This window comes from Ursus arctos, unplaced genomic scaffold, assembly GCF_023065955.2.
Source record: "Ursus arctos isolate Adak ecotype North America unplaced genomic scaffold, UrsArc2.0 scaffold_23, whole genome shotgun sequence".
NCBI lineage: Eukaryota > Metazoa > Chordata > Mammalia > Carnivora > Ursidae > Ursus > Ursus arctos.
In genome coordinates, this window is record NW_026622908.1 from 1555007 (window position 1) to 1576335 (window position 21329).

Below are 21329 nucleotides of genomic sequence, written 5' to 3' on the forward strand. Positions count from 1 at the left end.
AAGGACTGGTATCCAAGATCTACAAAGAACTTTTCAAACTCAATACACGAGAAACAAATAAACAAATCAAAAAATGGACAGAAGATATGAACAGACACTTTTCCAATGAAGATATACAAATGGCTAACAGACACATGAAAAAATGTTCAAAATCATTAGCCATCAGGGAAATTCACATCAAAACCACACTGAGATACCACCTTACGCCAGTTAGAATGGCAAAAATAGACAAGGCAAGAAACAACAATTGTTGGAGAGGATGTGGAGAAAGGGGATCCCTCCTACATCGTTGGTGGGAATGCAAGTTGGTACAGCCACTCTGGAAAACAGTGTGGAGGTCCCTTAAAGTTAAAAATTGAGCTACCCTATGATCCAGCCATTGCACTACTGGGTGTTTACCCCAAAGATACAGACGTAGTAAAGAGAAGGGCCATATGCACCCCAATGTTCATAGCAGCAATATCTACAATAGCTAAATCGTGGAAGGAGCCAAGATGCCCTTCAACAGATGACTGGATTAAGAAGTTGTGGTCCATATATACAATGGAATATTACTGAGGTATCAGAAAGAACGAGTTCTCAACATTTGCTACAACATGGATGGCACTGGAGGAGATAATGCTAAGTGAAATAAGTTAAGCAGAGAAAGACAACTATCATATGATTTCTCTCATCTATGGAACATAAGAAGTAGGATGATCGGTAGGGGAAGAAAGGGATAAAGAAAGGGGGGGTAATCAGAAGGGGGAATGAAACATGAGAGACTATGGACTCTGAGAAACAAACTGAGGGCCTCAGAGGGGAGGGGGTTGGGGGAATGGGATAGACCGGTGATGGGTAGTAAGGAGGGCACGTATTGCATGGTGCACTGGGTGTTATACACAACTAATGAATCATTGAGCCTTACATTGGAAACCCGGGATGTACTGTATGGTGACTAACATAATATAATCAAAAATCATTTAAAAAAAAAAAGAAAAAGCCTTTGACTAAGTATAATATCCATTCATGATAAAGCTGTCAACAAAATAGATGTAGAAGGATCATACCTCAACAAAATATACGCCATTTATAAAAACCCACAGCTAACATCACACTCAATTGGGGAAAAACTGAGAGGTTTTCCCCTAAGGTCAGGATGATGACAAGGATATCCACTATCACAACTTTTATTCTATATAGTAATAGATGTCCTAGTCACAGTAATCAGACAAGAAAAAGGAATAAAAGTCATGTAAATTGGTAAAGAAGAAGTGAAACTGACTACATGCAGATGACATGATACTACATAGCAAAAACCCTAAAAACTCCACCAAAAAAATAGCTAGAACTGATATATGAATTCACTAAGATCACAGGATACAAAATCAATGTACAGAAATCTATTGTATTCTATCCACTAATAATGAGGCAACAGAAGGAGAAACTAAGAAAATAATCTCATTTACAACTACACTGAAAATAATAAAATACCTAGGAACAAACTTAACCAAGGAGGTGAAAGACCTTACTCTGAAAACTGTAAAACACTGATGAAAGAAACAGAAGATGACACAATCAAATGGCAAGATATTCCATGCTCATGGATTGGAAGAACAAATATTGTTAAAAGTCTTATACTACCCAAAGCAATCTAAAATACAATCTCTATGAAAATAGCAACAGAATTTTTCACAAACCAAAAAACAAAATAAACAAACCCCTAAAACTTGTATGGAACGACAGAAAAACCCAAATAGCCAAAACAAACTTGAAGAAGAACAAAATTGGAGTTATCACAATTCAGACTTCAAGTTATATTACAAAGCTGTAGTAATCAAAACAGTATTATACTGGAAGTAAAAGAGACACATGGATCAATGGAACAGAATAAAAAGCCCAACCAACATTCTTAAAAGGTAAGGAAAGACTAGGGACTTTTCCAAAATAAAGGAGATTAAAACATTATGGTAATTAAATAAAAATGTAATTTTAAATTGTATTATTTTCTATAAGGAAAATTTTTAGTCACTGGTGAAACTTAAATAGGATTGGAGAACTTCAGTTGCTAATGTAGCATTGTTAATGTCCTGACAATAATGGTTATATCATACTTATCTAGATAGCAGAATTTTCTTTTTTGTTGTAAACACATACCACTATATTGAGGAGCAGTTGGGGCATCACATGGTGCAGGAATAAGATATTCGTTGTCTATTTGTTGGGGGTTTTGTTATATTTTATATTGTTTCAAAATTTCAAAAAGTAGCAAAACATTAGATTATTGCCATACACCTCCAATCTGGGGCATAGGTCACAAGTTAGTGAAATTCTAACATTGATTGAGGAAGCAAGAGAGAGGTTTCCTTTGGGGATAAACCACCTTAATGAGTAGAAATTGTCATACTGTCCCAGGGCAGTAGAATATCTGAAATTCTTGTTGGCATTAAGTATAGAGTTTAAAATAATTCTAGTTCTCTTTTGGAAGAATATCTGTTTTGTTTTGTAGTTAAAGAAATTCAGTTTTGTGCTTAAAGCAATTCACAGTAGCTTTTATTTCTTTCCTTTTTGTTTGTTTTAGTGGTGGTTGTTTTATTTTTTACATAACTGATATTCCTGACATGAGTCTCCAGGGGGCATTTCTTTTTCTTTTCTTCTTCTTCTTTTTTTTCTTTAATTAATCCCCTGTGTCTCTTATCAGCAAAATGATAAAATTGTCTCTTGTGTTAGTACACTATCTGAAGCCAAAATTGCTTGTTACAAAATTTGGATTCCTTTCATATGAGGGATTTCCCAAAACATCTTTTCATTTAGAGCATTACATTTTCATTTAGACTTTTTGTGGAGACATTTACCTTCATCTTAATATATAAGAAAAGAAGACAGAAAATGAATCTTAACCTGGCCTGAAAGAGGATTCTAATTACTTATAATATTTGGATTCTGTCATTTTAATGAGTGTCAGTGGAAGTGAAAGTTATTAACAGATGCACAGAATTTCCAGAATGCGTATCTATTTTTAGATTCTTTCTGCAGAAAAGCTTTGGAATTAAATTTCCTCTTAAATTATTGAATTTTTTGTAATATTATTAGAGGGAGAATATTCATCATTTATTTTTGGCCCCTGTTTCTACCATATTCTTATAGTGGGAAAATTATATGAATGTATCCTAGATATGGTAAGTCACTTAAAATTTGCAAGAAATATCTAGATGATAAATGAAAGCATTCCCACAAGTAAAAGTCAGGTAATCCACTGACTTCTGAACTGTTATTTATTTTTGTGTTTTTATGTAGATGCAATAGTCAAAACTTGATGATTAAATGCAACTAATATGAGAAGACTGATGTATTTGAACTCAAAGAAAAATAATATTTAAGTGAAATGAGATAAAGGAACACTGGGGACTATTGCATTGGGACAAAGTAACCATATATGTCAGAATATTTTAATCATAGAGAAAATATATAACTGGCATTATTTCTGTATTTCACAAATTTTTAAGTGTTTTAATGAGCAAAGAATTTTAGAAGAACCTTACAAATAGACATTGGTATTAATTTTCTGGATGTTACAAGAAATTTTTCAATAATTTTAAAGATATACGTAGAAAATATATTTAGTGTCAAGCTTATGTTCTGTCTCTTTAGAACATTGAAACAGAATTCAGCTCATTTGGAAATGATCAGCTAAAACTTAAATTATCTTTCCACTTCCAATAGGAAAAAAAGAAAAAGATAGTGTTGTTATCATAATTAAGGCTTAATTGGAAACATCAGTTGAGTTACCTATGTTGAACTATGCTGTAGTTTTAAGTATCTTCTGTCTTGTGAAATTAGATCGATTTTTTAAACCTATTTACATTTCTGTTTTTTTTCTGTCTGTACCTTTTTAAAAACTCCTCTTATTTGCAATTCTGAAGTTGTTTTCCTATTCTATTTCATAAGACTCAAGTCTGAAATGAGGAATCAGTCAAGAGAGATTGAGTTCATTCTCCTAGGATTGACCGACGACCCACAATTGCAAATTGTGATTTTTATATTTCTCTTTCTAAACTATGTATTGAGTGTGATGGGAAACTTAACCATCATCCTTCTTACCTTGCTAGATCCCCGACTCAAGACTCCCATGTATTTTTTCCTCCGAAATTTCTCCTTCTTGGAAGCTTCATTGACAACAGTCTGTATTCCCAGATTCCTGATAAGCATCGTGACTAAAAACAAAATAATTTCCTACAATAGTTGTGCATCCCAGTTATTCTTTTTCCTCTTATTAGAAATTACAGAATTTTACCTACTGGCTGCCATGTCTTTTGACCGTTATGTAGCAATCTGCAAACCCCTACATTACCCCATCATTATGAATAACAAAGTGTGTTACCAACTTCTATTCAGTTCATGGACAGTTAGCTTTCTGCTTACATTTCCCCCAGTGGCTTTGGGATTGACACTGGACTTCTGTGCTTCCAGAGTAATTGATCATTTCATGTGTGACTCTTCCCCTGTGCTGCAGCTTTCCTGCACTGACACTCATTTCCTGGAATTGCTTTCATTTGTCTTAGCTATTGGAATACTCCTGATCACGTTGCCTTTAGTGATTCTTTCTTACACATATATTATCAAGACCATTCTAAAACTCCCCTCTGCCCAGGAAAGAACAAAGGCTTTTTCTACTTGTTCTTCTCATATGATTGTAGTCTCCCTTACTTATGGTAGCTGTATCTTTAATTACATAAAACCAACAGCAAAGGAAAGGGTGACTTTATCCAAAGGTGTAAGTGTTATTTATACCTCCGTTGCCCCTTTATTAAACCCTTTCATTTACACTCTCAGAAACCAGCAAGTGAAACAAACCTTCAAGGATATACTCCAAAAGATTTCCTCTTTTTTCAAAAAATAAAGAGGAAATTTAATTTTTAAACCTTAGTTTAAAAAGTAAATAAAATTTTTGACTTATTTTATATTTATTTAATATGTTCTTCAAATAGTCCATCTAATAATATTTTTTACCTCATAATATTTTAACCACGCATTTAACCACAATGCATCTTTTCCCTCCTACTTCTCTTAATGATCATAATTCCTTTTTGTGCTACAGTATGAGTATTCTCTTGAGTTATCAACACAAATGTGAAATTTCTTTTACTCTACATAACATGGTACTGACCTCCTCAAAAAATGATTTTGAATAGATATTCATCATAGAAATTTTATGGAATTATACAGACATCACTATAACAATATGCACTACTACTGGGACTCTAGGAAGTTCTTCAAATGTCACTCAAATGTTTTCAACAAGGCAAGAAAAAAGGCAGGCTTCAAGTTATAAAAAGCTCATATGTTCTAAAATGTAGCAGAACTTTATCTCATAGGTCATTAGACCTGAAAATTTGGAGTGAATAAGAATCACACACCTGGTTGGTTTATTTAATAGCAAAGACAATATTCTCACCCTTAAAACGCCTTTTTTAAAAAAGATTTTATTTATTCATTTGAGAGAAAGAAAGAGACAGAATGAGCACAAGCAGGAGAAGAGGCAGAGGGAGAGGGAGAAGTAGACTCAGAACTGAGCTGGGCTGGGAGCAGAACATAAGGCTGGATCCCAGGACCTGGAGATCATGACCTGAGCTGAAGGCAGATGCTTGATCATGTGAGCCCCCCTTAAATGTCTTATTAACTTACCTGGAGTACAATATAGAAACATGGACTGTAGGTGATTCTGATGTAGGTGGTTCCTATGAGAGTTTTCTTTTTTCTTTTTTTTTATTTTTTATTTTTTATTTTTTTAGATTTTATTTATTTATTTGACAGAGATAGAAACAGCCAGCGAGAGAGGGAACACAAGCAAGGGGAGTGGGAGAAGAAGAAGCAGGCTCACAGCGGAGGAGCCTGATGTGGGGCTCGATCCCATAACGCTGGGATCACGCCCTGAGCCAAAGGCAGACGCCCAACTGCTGTGCCACCCAGGCGCCCTGAGAGTTTTCTTTTTTAATATAAAAACCTATGTGAGCAGATTTTTATTTTATTGTTATGTTCAATTTATTGAGGATGGATTTTTGGATGTTGGAGTCAGGAAGACAAGTTAAATGGCTAATGTTTTAAACTAAATGAGTTATTTGAGAACTGAAATGCAATAGTGTCAATGAATCTGAAGCTCCAGGAAATGGTTCCACATATATTAAGAAAACAAACTGAAAGGAGTGGTTGAACATTTGGATATATGGGATAAATGAAAAAAGATTTTAACAAATGAGTTGCATCTTCCTTAGACCTTCATTCTGCCCACTCCTGCACACACTCCCTTAAATAGTCAATGTCTTTAAAGAAGACAGCATTACTGGTATCCTGTAAGATTTAAAAAAAAAAAAAGGACCTACAAAGAAATCCCTGAAATATATAGAGTTCCTTATTGGGTATAATACACCATCTAAGAAGTATGAGTGAAAAAATCATTAAGGTATTTAATGCTGTAATGCCTATCTATGTGTCTCTGAGAAGAAAACAATTTACGTTCAGGTTTGTGTTCTGATTTATGTTACTATTTTAAGCCAACACTGTTAATCATCTTCTTTTCTAAGGTAATTACAAGGGAATAAGTGCATGTTATTATATGCAAGGCCCTCCAAGCTTTCCAATAAGCTCTTGAAAGACTACTAGACCCTTTTTAGATTTGCTTTGTGAGTATTTTCCTCATTCTTTCACTTGTCTTTTCACTTTCCTGATACTGTCCTTTGGTCACAGAATTTTAAATTTTGGTGAAGTCAAATTGTTCTGTTTTTTTATTTTGCTGTGTGTGCTTTTGGTGTCATATTTAAAACACCGTTTCTTAATCCAAAGTTGCAAAGATATACCTACCATTTATTCTAAGAAGTTTCTAGTTTTATATCTGACATTTAGGTCTTTGGTTTCCATTCACTTAATGTTTGTGTATAGTTTAAGTACAGATTACAGTCACATTTTCCTGAAAATAGTCAGTTATCACATGATTTGCTGAAAAGTTTATTATTTCCCCATTGAATAATCTTGGCACACTTGTTAAAAATCAATTGACAATAAATGTACAGGTCTCTTATAGGACTCTCAGTTCTATTCCTTTGAGCTATGGCTCAATTGCTATGCCAGTATCACACTGTCTCTATCACTGTACCTTTATATTAAATTTTGAAATTGGAAGGGTTGACTCTTCCAAGCTTCTTCCTTTTTCACTATTGTTTTGGCTACTCAGGGTCCCTTGCAATTCTATATGAATTTTAGGAACAAATTGTTCATTTATGCAAAAAGAACAGATGAAAATTTAATAAGGATTACATTGAATCTGTGGATCAGTTTGGGAACTATTACCATCTTAATTCAATGTCAGGTCTACTCTTCAATTCATAGGTTGTCTTTATTTATTTAGGAATTCTTTAATTTTTTTTAAATTTTGTTATTTTCTTGGTACAATGTTGCACTTTCTTGGTTAAATTTACATAAAATAACTCCTACAACTGAACAATAAAAAAGAACAAGCACTCAACAAAATATAGGCAAAGGACTTAAGATATATAAACAGGCAAAAAGCACATGAAAAGATGCTCAAGAATGGTAGTATTTAGGAAAATGTAAGTCAAAACCATAATGACATACCATATTACAGCCAGTAAGACAGTTATAAGATGTATGTGTATGTGTATCTGCTTGTATGTGTGTGTACATATATGTTGGTTATATATATCACAAAAAATAACAAGTGCTAGTGTACAGAATAAGAAGTAATGATGTACAGAATTTGGAATCCTCATACATTTCTGGTGGGAATGTAAAATGTGCAGCCGTTTGGAAAAGTTTGACAGCTCATCAAGAACGTAAATATAGAGTTACCATATAATCCAGAAATTCTACGTCTAGGAGTTGAAAACATGTTCACACAAAAACTTCAACACACATTTTCATAGACGCATCATGCATAAGAAACAACCCATGTAACCTTCAAGTGATGAGTGGATAAACAAAATGTGGTACAGGTATATTTTATTCATTTTCATGTGTTGTGCTTTGCTTTGTAGCACTTTGCATATACTGCATTTCCTACAAGTTCAAGTTTTGTGACAATCCTGCATCAAGCAAGTCTACTGGTACCATTTTTCCAACAGCATTTGCTCATCTCTGTATCACTTGTGGTAATTCTCACAATATTTCAAGGCTTTTCATTATTATTATATTTGCTATGGTGATCTGTGATTGTGATCTTTGATGTTACAGTTGTAATTGTTTTGGGACACCATAAGCACTGCCCATATAAGACAGCAACTATAATCAGTAAATGCTGTGTGTGTTCTCACTGCTCCACTGACCAGCTGTTCCTCCTTCTCTCTCCTTCTCTTTTGGCCTCTCTATTCCTTGACACACACACACACACACTAATATTGAAATTGGACTAAATAATGACCCTGCAGGGCCTGTAAGTGTTCAAGTGAAAGAAAGAATCACATGTTTCTCACTTTAAATCAAAAGCTAGAAATGATTAAACTTAGCTCCCGCATTGGGAGCCTGCTTCTTCATCTCCCACTCCCCCCTGCTTGTGTTCCCTCTCTCGCTGGCTGTCTCTCTCTCTGTCAAATAAATAAATAAAATCTTAAAAAAAAAAAAAAGAAACGATTAAGCTTAATGAGGAAGGCATAGAAAAAGCCAGATAGGCCAAAACCTGGTTCTCTTGCACCAGTTACCCAAGCTGTGAATACAAAGAAAAAGTTGTTGGGGTGCCTAAATGCTCAGTTGGTTAAGTATCCGACTCTTGGTTTCAGGTCAGGTCATGATCTTGTGGTTGTGGGATTGAGCCCTGTGTCTGGCTCTCAGCTCAGTGTGGAGCCTGTTTCAGATTCTCTCTCCCTCTCTCCCTCCTGCTCACTCTCTCACTCTCTCTCAAACAAATAAATAATCTTTAGAAACAGAAAAAAAAAAAAGAAAAAGAAAAACAAAGAAAAGCCCTTGAAGGAAATTAAATGTGCTATTCCAGTGAACACATGAGTGATAAGAAAATGAAGCCGCTTATTGCCAATAGGGAGAAGGTTTTAGTCTACTGGATAGAAGATCAAATGAGCCACAAGCAAGCAGAGGTTTGTTCATGAGGTTTAAGGAAAGAGGCCATCTCCATAACACAAAAGTACAAGGTGAAGCAGCAAGGATTGTAGTAGTTGCTGAAGTGAATTATCCAGAGAATCCAGATAAGATAATTAATGAAGGTGGCTACACTAAACAACAGATTTTCAATATAGATGAAAAAAACTTATAATGGGAAAAGATGCCATCTAGCACTTTTATAGTTAGAGAAGAGTAGCCAATGCAGGACTTCAAGGCTTCAGAGGGTGGGCTGACTCTCCTGTTAAGGCTAAGGCAGCTAGTGACTCTAAACTGAAGCCAATGCTCATTGCCCATTCTGAAAGACCTGGGCCTCCTAAGAATTATGCTTAATCTGCTCTGCTAGGGATCTATAAATGGAATAATAGAGCCTGGATGACAGCACCTCTGTTTACAACATGGTTTACTAAATATTTTAAGCTCACTGTTGAGACCTACTGCTCAGTAAAAGATTCCTTTCAAAATACTGTTGTTCATTGACAACGACCTGACCATTCAAGAACTCTGACGGAGATGTACAACACAATTAATGTTGTTCTCATGACTGCTAGCACCACCATTCTGCAGCCCACGGATTAAGGGGTAATTCTGACTTTCAAGACTTATAATTTAGGAAATACATTTCATAAGGCTAGAGATGCCACGGATACTGATTTCTCTGATGGATCTGGGTAAAGTAAATAGAAAATTTTCTGGAAAGGATTTACCACTCTAGATGCCATTAAGAACATTTATGATTCATAGGTAGGGGTGAAAACGTACCAACATGAACAGGAATTTCAAAGAAGTTGATTGCAAAATATGGTATTTATAAATATTCTCAGTTACTGTTCTGTGTAGAAATGAACCCCAGACTTTGGTCAAATTCATTTATATTATACAAGTGATAGTGACTCTTGGAAGAAATTCAAGGTATGATTTATTTATTAACCAGGGTTGGGGATCTTTCCATATTGTAAACCACTTATAAATTAAAAATTCCTGATATATTCTAGTTGTGTAAAAAATGTATTAAGTATAACTTACATAAAAGCAAATACAATAATTTTAATCCAGCAAATTTGGACAATGATTGATGAGGCATATATAGAATATCTTCATTACTTAGTAATCTCCTTGGCCTCTAGTCTCCATGTCTGCTATTGGATTCAGATATACAAAGATGTCTCTCTGCCACATAAATTACTTTTACTTTTTCTGGAATATCTTATAAAAGAAATCACAAATTGTGAATGTTGAAGTCTGGTTTCACTTGCTCAACCCTATTTCGGAGATTCATCCATTTTATTGTGTGCATCCTTAAGTTCTTTCTTTTTTGGTAATGCAATTTGGTCAAATCTGATTTTAGATATTTGATTTAGCAAATGTAGAATCTCTGGCATCCTTTTGTCTCAGCCAGCTTTCCCTCCTCAGTTCCCACATGTTGGTGTTCTTATTCTCCGAGGAATCTCTCCACAAGTCTGAATCATTTGCTTTGATCAGTGTAATAATCAAGTACCCACCATATTCTGAAATGTCAATTGCTAAAAGCCTGTATCGTCCCATAATGTCCTTCTGAAATAAGTGTCTGCCAAAGGAAAGTTAATTGGGGCAGGGGGGTTATTCCCCTATGCCTTGGTGACTCTGCTGCTCAATTCCCATTCTCCATGGGAGCTGGAATTACAGAATTACAGGAATTGTCTTTAGAGGAAAGAAAGAAGGATTCATGAAGAGGAACACTATTCACCATTTTGCTGCTCTTTTGGGCATCTCATCCCACCTGCTAATTAACATCTTCTACTCTCCTTTTTGATCCAGCATGTTGCAAGACTCAACCTACTTTTCTCCTTTGTGCTAGTAGCTCACTTGATCTTTTGGGGTTTATACCCACAAAGAGTTGCTGTGGAATAGTACACTGTCTTACTGCCTGTCTTTGCTAACCTCTCATGAATCAGCATATTTGGTTTAAGGCTATACTGCCAGTTATATATGGAATCACAAAATGTTGTAATTATAAGAAATCATAAATTTGCAAATTCTTACAGCATGGATCCTATATCGGTCAGGGTTCAGGTGAAAGTAGGATTTCTGTAAGCACTCTGGAAAGAAAGGAGATAATGGAGGAATTATAACTTTTAAAAGCAATGAAAGAAATAGCTATGGAAGGAAAAGTTTGAATACCAGAGAGAATGTTGAGGAAAATAACACCAAAGATCTCGTGTTGAAGCCATGTGAGAATGCGTCAAGAAAGCTTAATAGGAAATCATGGTGACACTCAGTTATTTCTGAGGAAGCATCTACCAATAGTCTTAGCAATAAAGTTGGTAGTTTTCAAATACTTTTGAAAATCCACTGTGAATCTAGCTTTCATGCACCAGCCTGGCTACAAACTGAAGAACAATGTCCTCTGCTTTCCTTCCGACTTCCAAATTTTGCACCACGTTCTCTCACTGACAAATCCTAAATTAGAAGAATAAAGGGAGGGGAACTCTCAGAAATAGCATCCCAGTTTCTCCACAGCACTGAGAACAACTGAGAAAGCATTACGTGATGTTGAGTTGGCAACAGACAGTTCAATGCAGATACTTTGAAAATAACCAAAGGTGAGTCTCAGAAATAACAAATCAGTGCTTTTTTCACTGGCTCTGCCCAAGGTGTGGTATCAGTATTGGGGGCAACTTAGAAGAGATGAGATGTGGGGCCTCTGGGTGGCTCAGTCAGTTAAGCATCTAACTCTTGGTTTTAGCTCAGGTCATGATCAAATGGGTCCCGGGATTGAGCCCTGCATCAGGGTCACACTCAGTGGGAAGTCTTTTTGAAGATTCTCTCCCTCTGCCACCCCCCCACTCATGCTCTCACACTCTCTCTAAAAATAAACAAACAAACAAACAAAAAAAGACATGAGATTTATTTTTCATTATCTTGTTAAATTTACCCCTACTTTATAGTATACTATTTTAAAATCACATTCTAGTTATGGAATGTATGAGTCACAGGAATAAAACATACAGCATAAGGTATATAATCAATGCTATTGTAATAGCAGTCTATGGTAACGCATCATAGCTACACTTGTGGAGAACATAGCATTATGTATAAACCTGTCAATTCATTCTGTTTTCCACCCTAAACTAATGTAACAATGTAACTAATATAGTAATGTAAGTAATAGTTGTGCGTCAGTTATACTCAATATAAACAAACAAACAAATTAGCATTAATGAATGATTAGAAGTATATTGAGATGCCAAAGAAATCACTTCCAGCAGGGGAAAGAACATATGTGAGAGTGAACGTCTTTCATTCAGGATTTCACTTAATCTTTACAATATCCTATGAGTTAAGAGTACTAGCCCTCTCATTTCATGAGTAGAGAAATAGAGAGGTTAAATAAACTTTAAAAGTTTACAAAATTATTGGGTCTCTTTAGCCTCAAAATCTAGGAATTGTAATCTGGTCTTTATAATTCATTATGTGAATTGTGGCTTCATTTTTGTCTCTCTGTTTATAAAGTGTGGAAAGATGTCTAACATCTGTGATGGCTAGGATGCAATGAAAAGGGCTCATTCTTGTCTGTAGGAAGGAAATTTTGAAGTATCTATCAAATGTGGTGCTCAAATATATTTTATTCTAGTGGATGCACATATGCAAATGGATGCATAAAAAGTGGACTTAGTGTTTTTAGTTAATGATGTGAAATTGGTAGCAAGCTAATTCCCTGAATCTTAACAAATAATGAAATTATGAAATTATCAGAAGTTTCCTCTGGTATTCTATGAATTTGTTTGAAAAGGATGAGTCCCAGCTGTATAAGTTGACAAGGAATGATATCCATTACATATTGTTAACTGAAAAAAAAAATTACCGACTATTTTCTATATTAAAATTGAATTACTGTATTAAAAAATTTGCTCTCCGAGCGTGTGAATACGACTGTGTTTCTGAATGAAATTTCTGATAGAATATACTATAAATATTTAAAACTGGTTAATTTGAAGATTTGAGGGCAAATGGAGGAACAGTTAGAAACATAAGGAACATTCCATCTGTAATTATATACTATTGATTTGATAATTGATTCTCTGACACTTTTTTCTCATGGCATTAAGTCTGCACAACTTAACACTAAAATATTAAAAACTGAGTTGCAAATGCCCTTCTGATTTTTTAAAATATTATGGTTCTTTCTTGATTCATTCATTTTTCTTTGTGCTGATACGGACATAAAAATGAATAAAACCTGAGTGCTACTCTCAATGAAGGGTTGGAGCTCATCTCTGTATTTAATGAACCCTGCAGGAATTGAGAATAAATTATCTCCTGAGTGAAGACTGAGTGCCATGTGCATACTAGAAAAATTAAATACAGCCAAGGGAAAACTAGGTTGATTGGATATGCCGGTAGGTAGAGTTTTGCCTTTTTTTTTTTAAAGATTTTATTTATTTATTAGAGAGAACAAGCAATGAGGAGGGGCAGAGGGAGAAGCAGACTGCCCCCAAGCAAGTAGCCCCATGAGGGGCTCAATCCCAGGACCCTGGGATCATGACCTGAGCCAAAGGCAGACACTTAACCAACTGAGCCACCCAGAACCCCTACAGTTTTGCTTTTATGTCCCTCTACTGCTTTGCTCCTGGAAGATGTAAATCATGACACCACTATACCTCTTGTGCGCATCTCTCCTGCATCTGTCCTTTCTTTATTCTGGCCTCTCATATATTTATACAGTGAGTAGAGAATTAAATTTGGCTCATCTTTGAATAGTATTCAATCCTTATCTTATCCAGAGAGCTTTGAAGTGGTTTACCTTCAGTCACGAAGCAGTATTCCCTGGAAACTTAGAAAGAACTCTCTGGGTTACAACAGTAGCTTTTTAAAGTTTAGGTCAGAATAATGTATATGTTTATATGGAAAGATAAAAGAGATAAAGAAAAATTCCTTCACTTAGAGGCTGTAGAAACTTGTATGCAATCAAGCCTGCATTTTCTCTGTGTGAGAGGCTTTTACATAAGAAAGGAAGGGTGAACTCCTGAAGAGAAATCTCCAGAAGTAGTGTATGAAGGCATTGCCCCTCACATTTTAAGTAAATTAAGAAAATCTGGGATTATATTTCTTTCCGGAATCATTAGACATATCAGAATGTAAGTATATCCTGTATTCGAAATAGATATATTTCTATCTTTCTCACACTCAAAAGGTTATTATTTGGAATACATTGTAGGGATCCCCAAATCATCACTTTAACATATTTACTATTTCTAATTTTATATTTTAACATTTCAGTTTGTTCAAAATATAGTAACAGTCTTTGCCTTTTGATATGCCAATTTTGCTGAAATGTGTCTATTTCTAAAGGAAGACAATGGTGATCCTCAGGGGAAAAATATTTGAAAAGGAAAATAGGCACAATACAGCTTTGACACTTGTCACCTATTCACTTGACCAGTTCATTCTATAAAAAGAAGAACAACAAATATTATTGAGAACCTACAGCACAAATAAAATGCTGGTTGCCAACTTAAAGAGAGAACAACACAGGCAAAAGCCATATAGACAACAGTTTAGCAATTTGTGGTTTCTATAAAGTAAATCTCAGGATTTTCTTTATCCTACTTATTTAGTCTTCTAGAAAGAAGGCAATAAGATATGTTGGCATTAAAAAACTCCTTTATGAATTCCTTATTGTTCTCAAACAAATTTAAGAGTGAAAAGACCCAAGTGAATATAGTTGCAATATAGTAAATTGTTAATTTACAAAAAGAACATAAAAATGATAGAAATGGATCAATATGTAGTAAGAACTATATTATTGATACAGGTCTATCTATGTGAGAATTAATATCTCTGCCTTCACTTTTGTTTCTCATAAATTAAGACCTTTACTTTTATTTACAACCAAGATAGTTCTACTTCTATATTTCTGTGATTAGAAACACATTGAAAAGAGAGTATAAAAAAAAAAGAAACAAAACACATTTATTTCTATGGAGCATATTTAAAAGAATCTTAAGAATAAAATTATTAAGCTCTGAAATTGTGATTGGGTCTTCAATTTCCATCAGAGCCTTACAAAATGATAACGTTTTTTAATGGCCTCAAACTTAGATATTTCACTCCTAAAAGCACAAAATTTGGAAACTGGAACACGGTGTCTCAATATGTAATCCAAATATAATTACTAAATGTTGTTGTAGAAACATAATTAAGAGACGTATTGCCCATATAAACAATTTCGTTACAGGTACAGGTGTTATGTAAAGTCACTCATGAGGGGACTTTTAACATAGATCTGTGAATGCTCTGTTCCTTTTCAAGAGAGAACGCATAAAATATTTCTGCTTTAATGGAATTGAGTGGATATTGCAAAGATGCAAACGGGAAAATTTCCATTGCTTCATTTCATTGGAACTAATAATATGAACATTTAAATCTTTAAATCTTCAATTCCTTTATAATTCACATACTCTTTCTTTTTGTCTTGTTTCTCCACAGCAGATTTTGCTTAAAGAAAATAAAAAGCAGCATGAGAAACCATACAATGATTACAGAGTTCATTCTCTTGGGCATCTCAGACGACCCACAGCTTCAGGTTGTAATCTTTATCTTTTTATTTATGGCTTATGTATTAAGTGTCACTGGAAACCTAACCATCATCATCCTCACCCTGATAGACCATCATCTCAAGACTCCTATGTATTACTTTCTGCAGAATTTCTCCTTCTTAGAAATTATATTCACCAGTGTCTCCATCCCCAGATTTTGGGGGGCAATTATTACGAATGTCAAGACCATTTCCTATAACAATTGCTTAACTCAACTATTTTTCTTCATCTTCATGGGTGTTTCTGATTTTTTTCTTCTCACTGCCATGTCTTTTGATCGTTACGTTGCCATCTGCAAGCCTCTTCATTACACCACCATCATGAGCAAAAAAATCTGCACCCTGCTTGTCCTTGGGTCCTGGCTAGGAGGATTTCTTACCATTTTCCCACCACTCATGCTCATGCTTCAGCTAGATTTCTGTGCTTCCAATGTAGTTGATCATTTCTCTTGTGACTGTTTCCCCATTTTACGACTCTCGTGCTCGGATACATGGCGTTTAGAGATGATTGGCTTTTACTTTGCTTTTGTTACTCTGCTCTTCACTTTGGCCTTAGTGATTCTTTCCTACCTGTGCATCCTTAGCACCATTCTGAGAACCCCGTCTGCTGGTCAGAGGAAAAAGGCTTTCTCCACGTGTTCCTCTCACTTGATTGCCATTTCCATCTCTTATGGGAGCTGTATATTCATGTACGTCAAGCCTTCAGCAAATGAAAGAGCATCACTGACCAAAGGAGTAGCTATTCTCAACACCTCAATTGTCCCCATGCTGAACCCTTTTATTTATACCCTGAGGAACCAGCAAGTAAAACAAGCTTTCAAAAAACTTGCTTCATAAAGTACTGTTTTCTAGAAACAAGTGAAAGTATGTATGAACACGAATGGATGTCATGGTGAAGATCCAATAATAGACAAATAAAATTTCAACTTCTAGAGTATCATCCAGTGTCCATTTCACAGATACTTACAAGGCTGAGCACTTTAATTTTTCTTTTAAACCAGAAGTAACTATGTTGTGTCTTTCTTTCAAACCATCTATAGGTTCCATTTCCTCATTGATTTATAATTCTAAATAGAACATTAGTGGCTTTAAACAAAATCATTTTCCTGATTGTTCCAAATAATAAAAATACTTATTTTTACCATAAAGACTCGAGTAAACAATCTTTTCATGGATTTATTCTTAAATCTTATGTTCTGTTACTAATATCAATTCTTTCTTTTTCTTACATTTTGTTCTTAAATCTATAAAAAATATGAAACAAATTATCTAACAACCATATTTTGTGCACACCAGCTGCATATCTGTCCAATTCTTCCCACTCAGCTGAGTGTTTTTTTTTACAGCTTATAAATTATTTAAAAGTCATACATCTTTTGCTTTCTGGTTATGCTTAGGGTGTGTGTTATGTCTTTTTTATGTACTTCCCTTGTTTATGTTGTTATTATTTTTTAAATATTATTTATTTATTTGAGAGAGAGAGAGAGAGAGAGAGAGAGAGAGAGATCATGAGCAGGGGGAAGGGGAGGGTCAGATGGAGAGGGACAAGCAGACTCCTGGCTGAGTGGGGAGCCTGATGCAGGGCTCAATTCCAGGACCCTAAGATCATCAGCTGAGCTAAAGTCGGACACTTAACCAATTGAGCCACCAGACACCCCATATCTGTATTATTTGCTTAAATATGTAACAGATGAAGATATAGGCAGTCACCATTACACCTATGTCACGTGAGTGTTGGATAGGAATTTCATAAATAATAATATCTCTTCTATAGAGAACAATTATTCTATGTCATATGCTCAACCATTTATGTCCTAAATAATATCGTGTTTAATCTTCACAGCTATATGGCAACATAGACTAATTATCTCTGTTACAGGTGTGCAAAGTGATGCTTGGAAAGGTTGAGTAATTTGCCTGAGGTCTTGAGGTATAACAGCCAATGTGATAACCTGGTTTGTAAAAGAAAACAAAGAGACAAAAACTTGTGTTTATTTCATGCAAATGTAAAACTGTGAGAACCTGAAAATATCTATAGCTTTTAATTAAGACATGCACAATTTTATTGGTGTTTTACACTCACATTATATCATTTGGGCATGATTATATTATTATAGTCTAGTCAGGGAAGGTACTAATTCCTAATATTATACCTGGCATACAAATTAGAATTTTATTTTATTTTTTAAAAGATTTTATTTATTTGAGAGGGAGAGCAAGAGAGAGAGAGAGAGAGAGAGCAATGGGCGGGGTTAGGGGCAGAGGGAGAACCAGGCTATCCACTGAGTGGGAGAGCCAGACACGGGGCTTGATCTGGGACTCGGGGATCATAACCTGAGCTGAAAGCAGACGCTTAACCAGCTGAGCCACCCAGTGCCCCTAAATTAGAATTTTAAACAATCAAAAGCAGAAACTCTTCAACGTTCATTGCTGGTGAGCAACAGAATGAGAAGGAGAAAATGTATAAAGTATTAGTAGTAATACCAAACATTCTTATTGGAAGGCACATGAAAAATATGGAGCAAAGCATGGACTTAGTACTAAGCAGTAGATTATCAGTTTTTAAAAAATGGCATGGGGTAGTAGCACATTCAGTAGAGATATGCATTAGGAACTAGATGTTTGGCTGTTAATCTCTGTAAAATAATATCAAGGGAAGCAAACTTCACCTACTGTGGTTGTTTGCTTGCTTTTTTTTTTTTTTTCCTGTCTCATTGGACACTGTCCCCCAAGCTTCCTTTTCAAATTCAATATTAATGTGTATCATGTTTTATATTCCTTAGTGTTTTGTGTGCAGTCCTGCTCTGGCAGTGTTGAGTCACTGAATTATTCCCAGTGAGCCAGCAGCAGAGAGAACATATAAAACAATAAGTAGCTTTTGCTACATAAAATCTGTGTTGAAACCATGCCAGTTTTAAATACCTTCTGATATATTTTTTTCTTCATATATTTGCTCCTTTCTCCTTCTCTGTACTCAAAGAAATATAGTCCCTCTAGGTAAAATGGAAAATTTAAGACAAAAACATTAACAATAGAAAGCAAAACGGTTCACTGAGAGGAAATGTGTCCAGGAATGCTGGGTTTCCCTGGATACAATAGCAACTGCTAATATTTTTTTTATGTTCCAGCCATTCTGTGTGTTAGTGAGTCTGTATGAAAATCAGAGGTAAGTCAGACATATGGAAGGCAATGGAGTCCTCCAAACTGTATCATTGCTTCATTACTTATCAGCTCAACTTTTAATTAGATTAAATAGGGTATTTTTGGAGTTCTATTTTGCAACTGGATATAGATGTCGGTGTGTTTTGTTTTATTATATAAATTTATTCATTCCATATTAAATGAAAAGGAGGAAATTACCATTACTGTACCTGTATTTCAAATTGAATATAGGCCAGGTAGTACTTTCTTTAAGAGAACAGACTTTAATTTTAGGTAGTCACTGGTTATATTGCACACGTAATAGCTATATGAATATATCTAAGGTACAAAACCAAATGACCCTAGTTCTTCATTTGGGAATAAAGATAAAGTTCCATAGGTGTGTCATAAAGACTAAATGAGACAGAATATATAAATCCTTGATATGTCATTAGAATAAATAATGCCTTTCCTTAATCACAGTTACTATGAATATTCTCCCCAAAGTTGGAAATCAATTCCAACAAAAGAAGATAAATAAACTAGCTCTTCTTAAGGCATATTTAGTGCCACATGCTTTATACAGCACTTTCATTTATATTATTTCAATTAATTCCCAAAATTTCATGTCCATGGTAAGTAGAGAAAACTGATACTTAAGGAAATTAAGTAACAAAGTCACAAATCCATTAAACGGCCCATTTGTATTTTTAACCCATGTTTCTCTAACTGCAGAGCCCATATACTTTCTGCAACAGCAGTTTACTGTAGAGTGTCATAAGTAAGAAATTAATAGTGTTTTAATACCATGATCTTATTATGAGTTTATGTACTTTTCCTTTTTTCTTTGATTATTGATGACTAAATAAAGAACAGAACAGTGGTGTTTTCAGAATGAAATCTTGAAGATACTTTGTGGCCATCTCATTTAACAAATATGAAGTATTATTGTTAACTTTCATTTTGAACAGCTCAAAGAGTATGTCTCAGGGGTTCTTGGAAGGGGTTCTTGGTTTCGATGAAATGGGTGGACGATAATTTAAGTTTAACCTAAACCATGTTCTTCCAGGGGAAAGATGGATCTGCGTTCAGAAATAACAAGATGAGCTAAATGCTTAGAGATATCCTTCATACTCTGCTTGAGTACATCCTTGGGATGGCTTTGGGCTTGAGGAATCATATGCACCTTGTTAAACACTGACGTTTTTTTCTCCCTGAAAGCTCCTGAATGAATGAATGAATGAATGAATGAATAACAACCATCCATCAAGCTTAGCTGATGTTGGTAAATGAATACAGTGCATTGATTTTCATTAACATTTTTACATAAACAGTATAGTATACCTCCCCCAAGCCTATGATATTGGATTGTCTCTTGGTAGACTTTCTTTAATCCTATATTCATCAATCCTAGAAAATTGGCCTTTAAGTACTCCTTTTCAGTATTCTCACATTAATCTATATAAATTAATACCTTCCTTCACAGTTCTTCATACATTCCCTCAAAGGTTTAATCAGTAGCCAAAATGTGTAATTCAGTCAAGTCATTATTTTTCAAAAAGTGTTAAAATTGGTAGGAAAGTTAAGAAAATAAAGAATATGCAAAAAAGTTGAAATAAGGTTAAAAATGCAGTGCATTGGCACATTATTACCTTTGGAAGAGTAATAATATACTTTTTTTAAACTAAGATCTCCAAAGCCAGCAAATTTAGTGCAGAAATTTCAATTTGGGGATTGAATTGAAATTAAATTCAAATGAAACCAAATATTGTCTATTTTATGAGAATGCATATTGAGGCTTCCAGGTGTTATGAAAAACTAGTGCTTCCTAGGAAAAACCCTGATGAAGGAAGAGTATTGCTACTGAGCAGGAATAAAGTTAATTAAATGAATGAATTCTAAAGAAATTTAATGAAACCAATTTTGAAATAGTGTTTTATGAAGTTTTAAAAATTATATATAAAAAAAATTTGGGTTTCTTTTACATGTCTTTTCTTACAAATTTACTCCATATGGGGAATTTAGGGCCAGTAGATAAATACATCTCGAAAAGCAGGTAAAGTAGGAAAACACATCTTGTAAAACAAAGACATAACCTAAGTAATATGCAGCCAGGAATTGGGAATACAGTAGAGAACTTCACCTGATCGGTGCAAGATGCAAGAACAAACCCAAAATGAATGAATTAATTAGATAAGTGTTTATTTTAAGCCTCCCTAGGACTCTTCAGGCAGTGGGCCAGGTTGCAAAGGCTCTGAAGGTTGGACTCTGTCCTAACTTTCAGACTTCCACAATGTAGCGGATGAGTTTACAAGAGATTTCAGCACAGATGTTTGTGGGCTAGGAAACATGAATCGAAGAGTCATAAAATCTTGCCTGTAGATGAAAACACATAGTATTTCTGCCAAATTCTGGCTCCACACTTGGACCTTTGCTAATCCTCGCTTCAGGTTTGTTCCTTGTGTTTTCTCCTAGAGGTCTGGCAGAAGAACAACAGATAAGCAGCTGAAGA

General features: G+C 34.8%; 2 protein-coding genes across 2 annotated transcripts; both read left to right on the plus strand.

The window, feature by feature from the left end:
* Positions 1 to 3910: 3910 nt before the first annotated feature.
* Positions 3911 to 4879, plus strand: LOC113249172 (olfactory receptor 6C6-like). Its single transcript, XM_026490699.3, has one exon. It carries the CDS (start codon positions 3941 to 3943, stop codon positions 4877 to 4879), a length of 939 nt encoding a protein of 312 aa, XP_026346484.2. The 5' UTR covers positions 3911 to 3940.
* A 10719-nt stretch (positions 4880 to 15598) lies between these two features.
* On the plus strand, positions 15599 to 16513 carry LOC125282290 (olfactory receptor 6C3-like). The gene has a single exon (XM_057317506.1). It carries the CDS (start codon positions 15599 to 15601, stop codon positions 16511 to 16513), a length of 915 nt encoding a protein of 304 aa, XP_057173489.1.
* The last annotated feature ends 4816 nt before the right edge of the window (positions 16514 to 21329 follow it).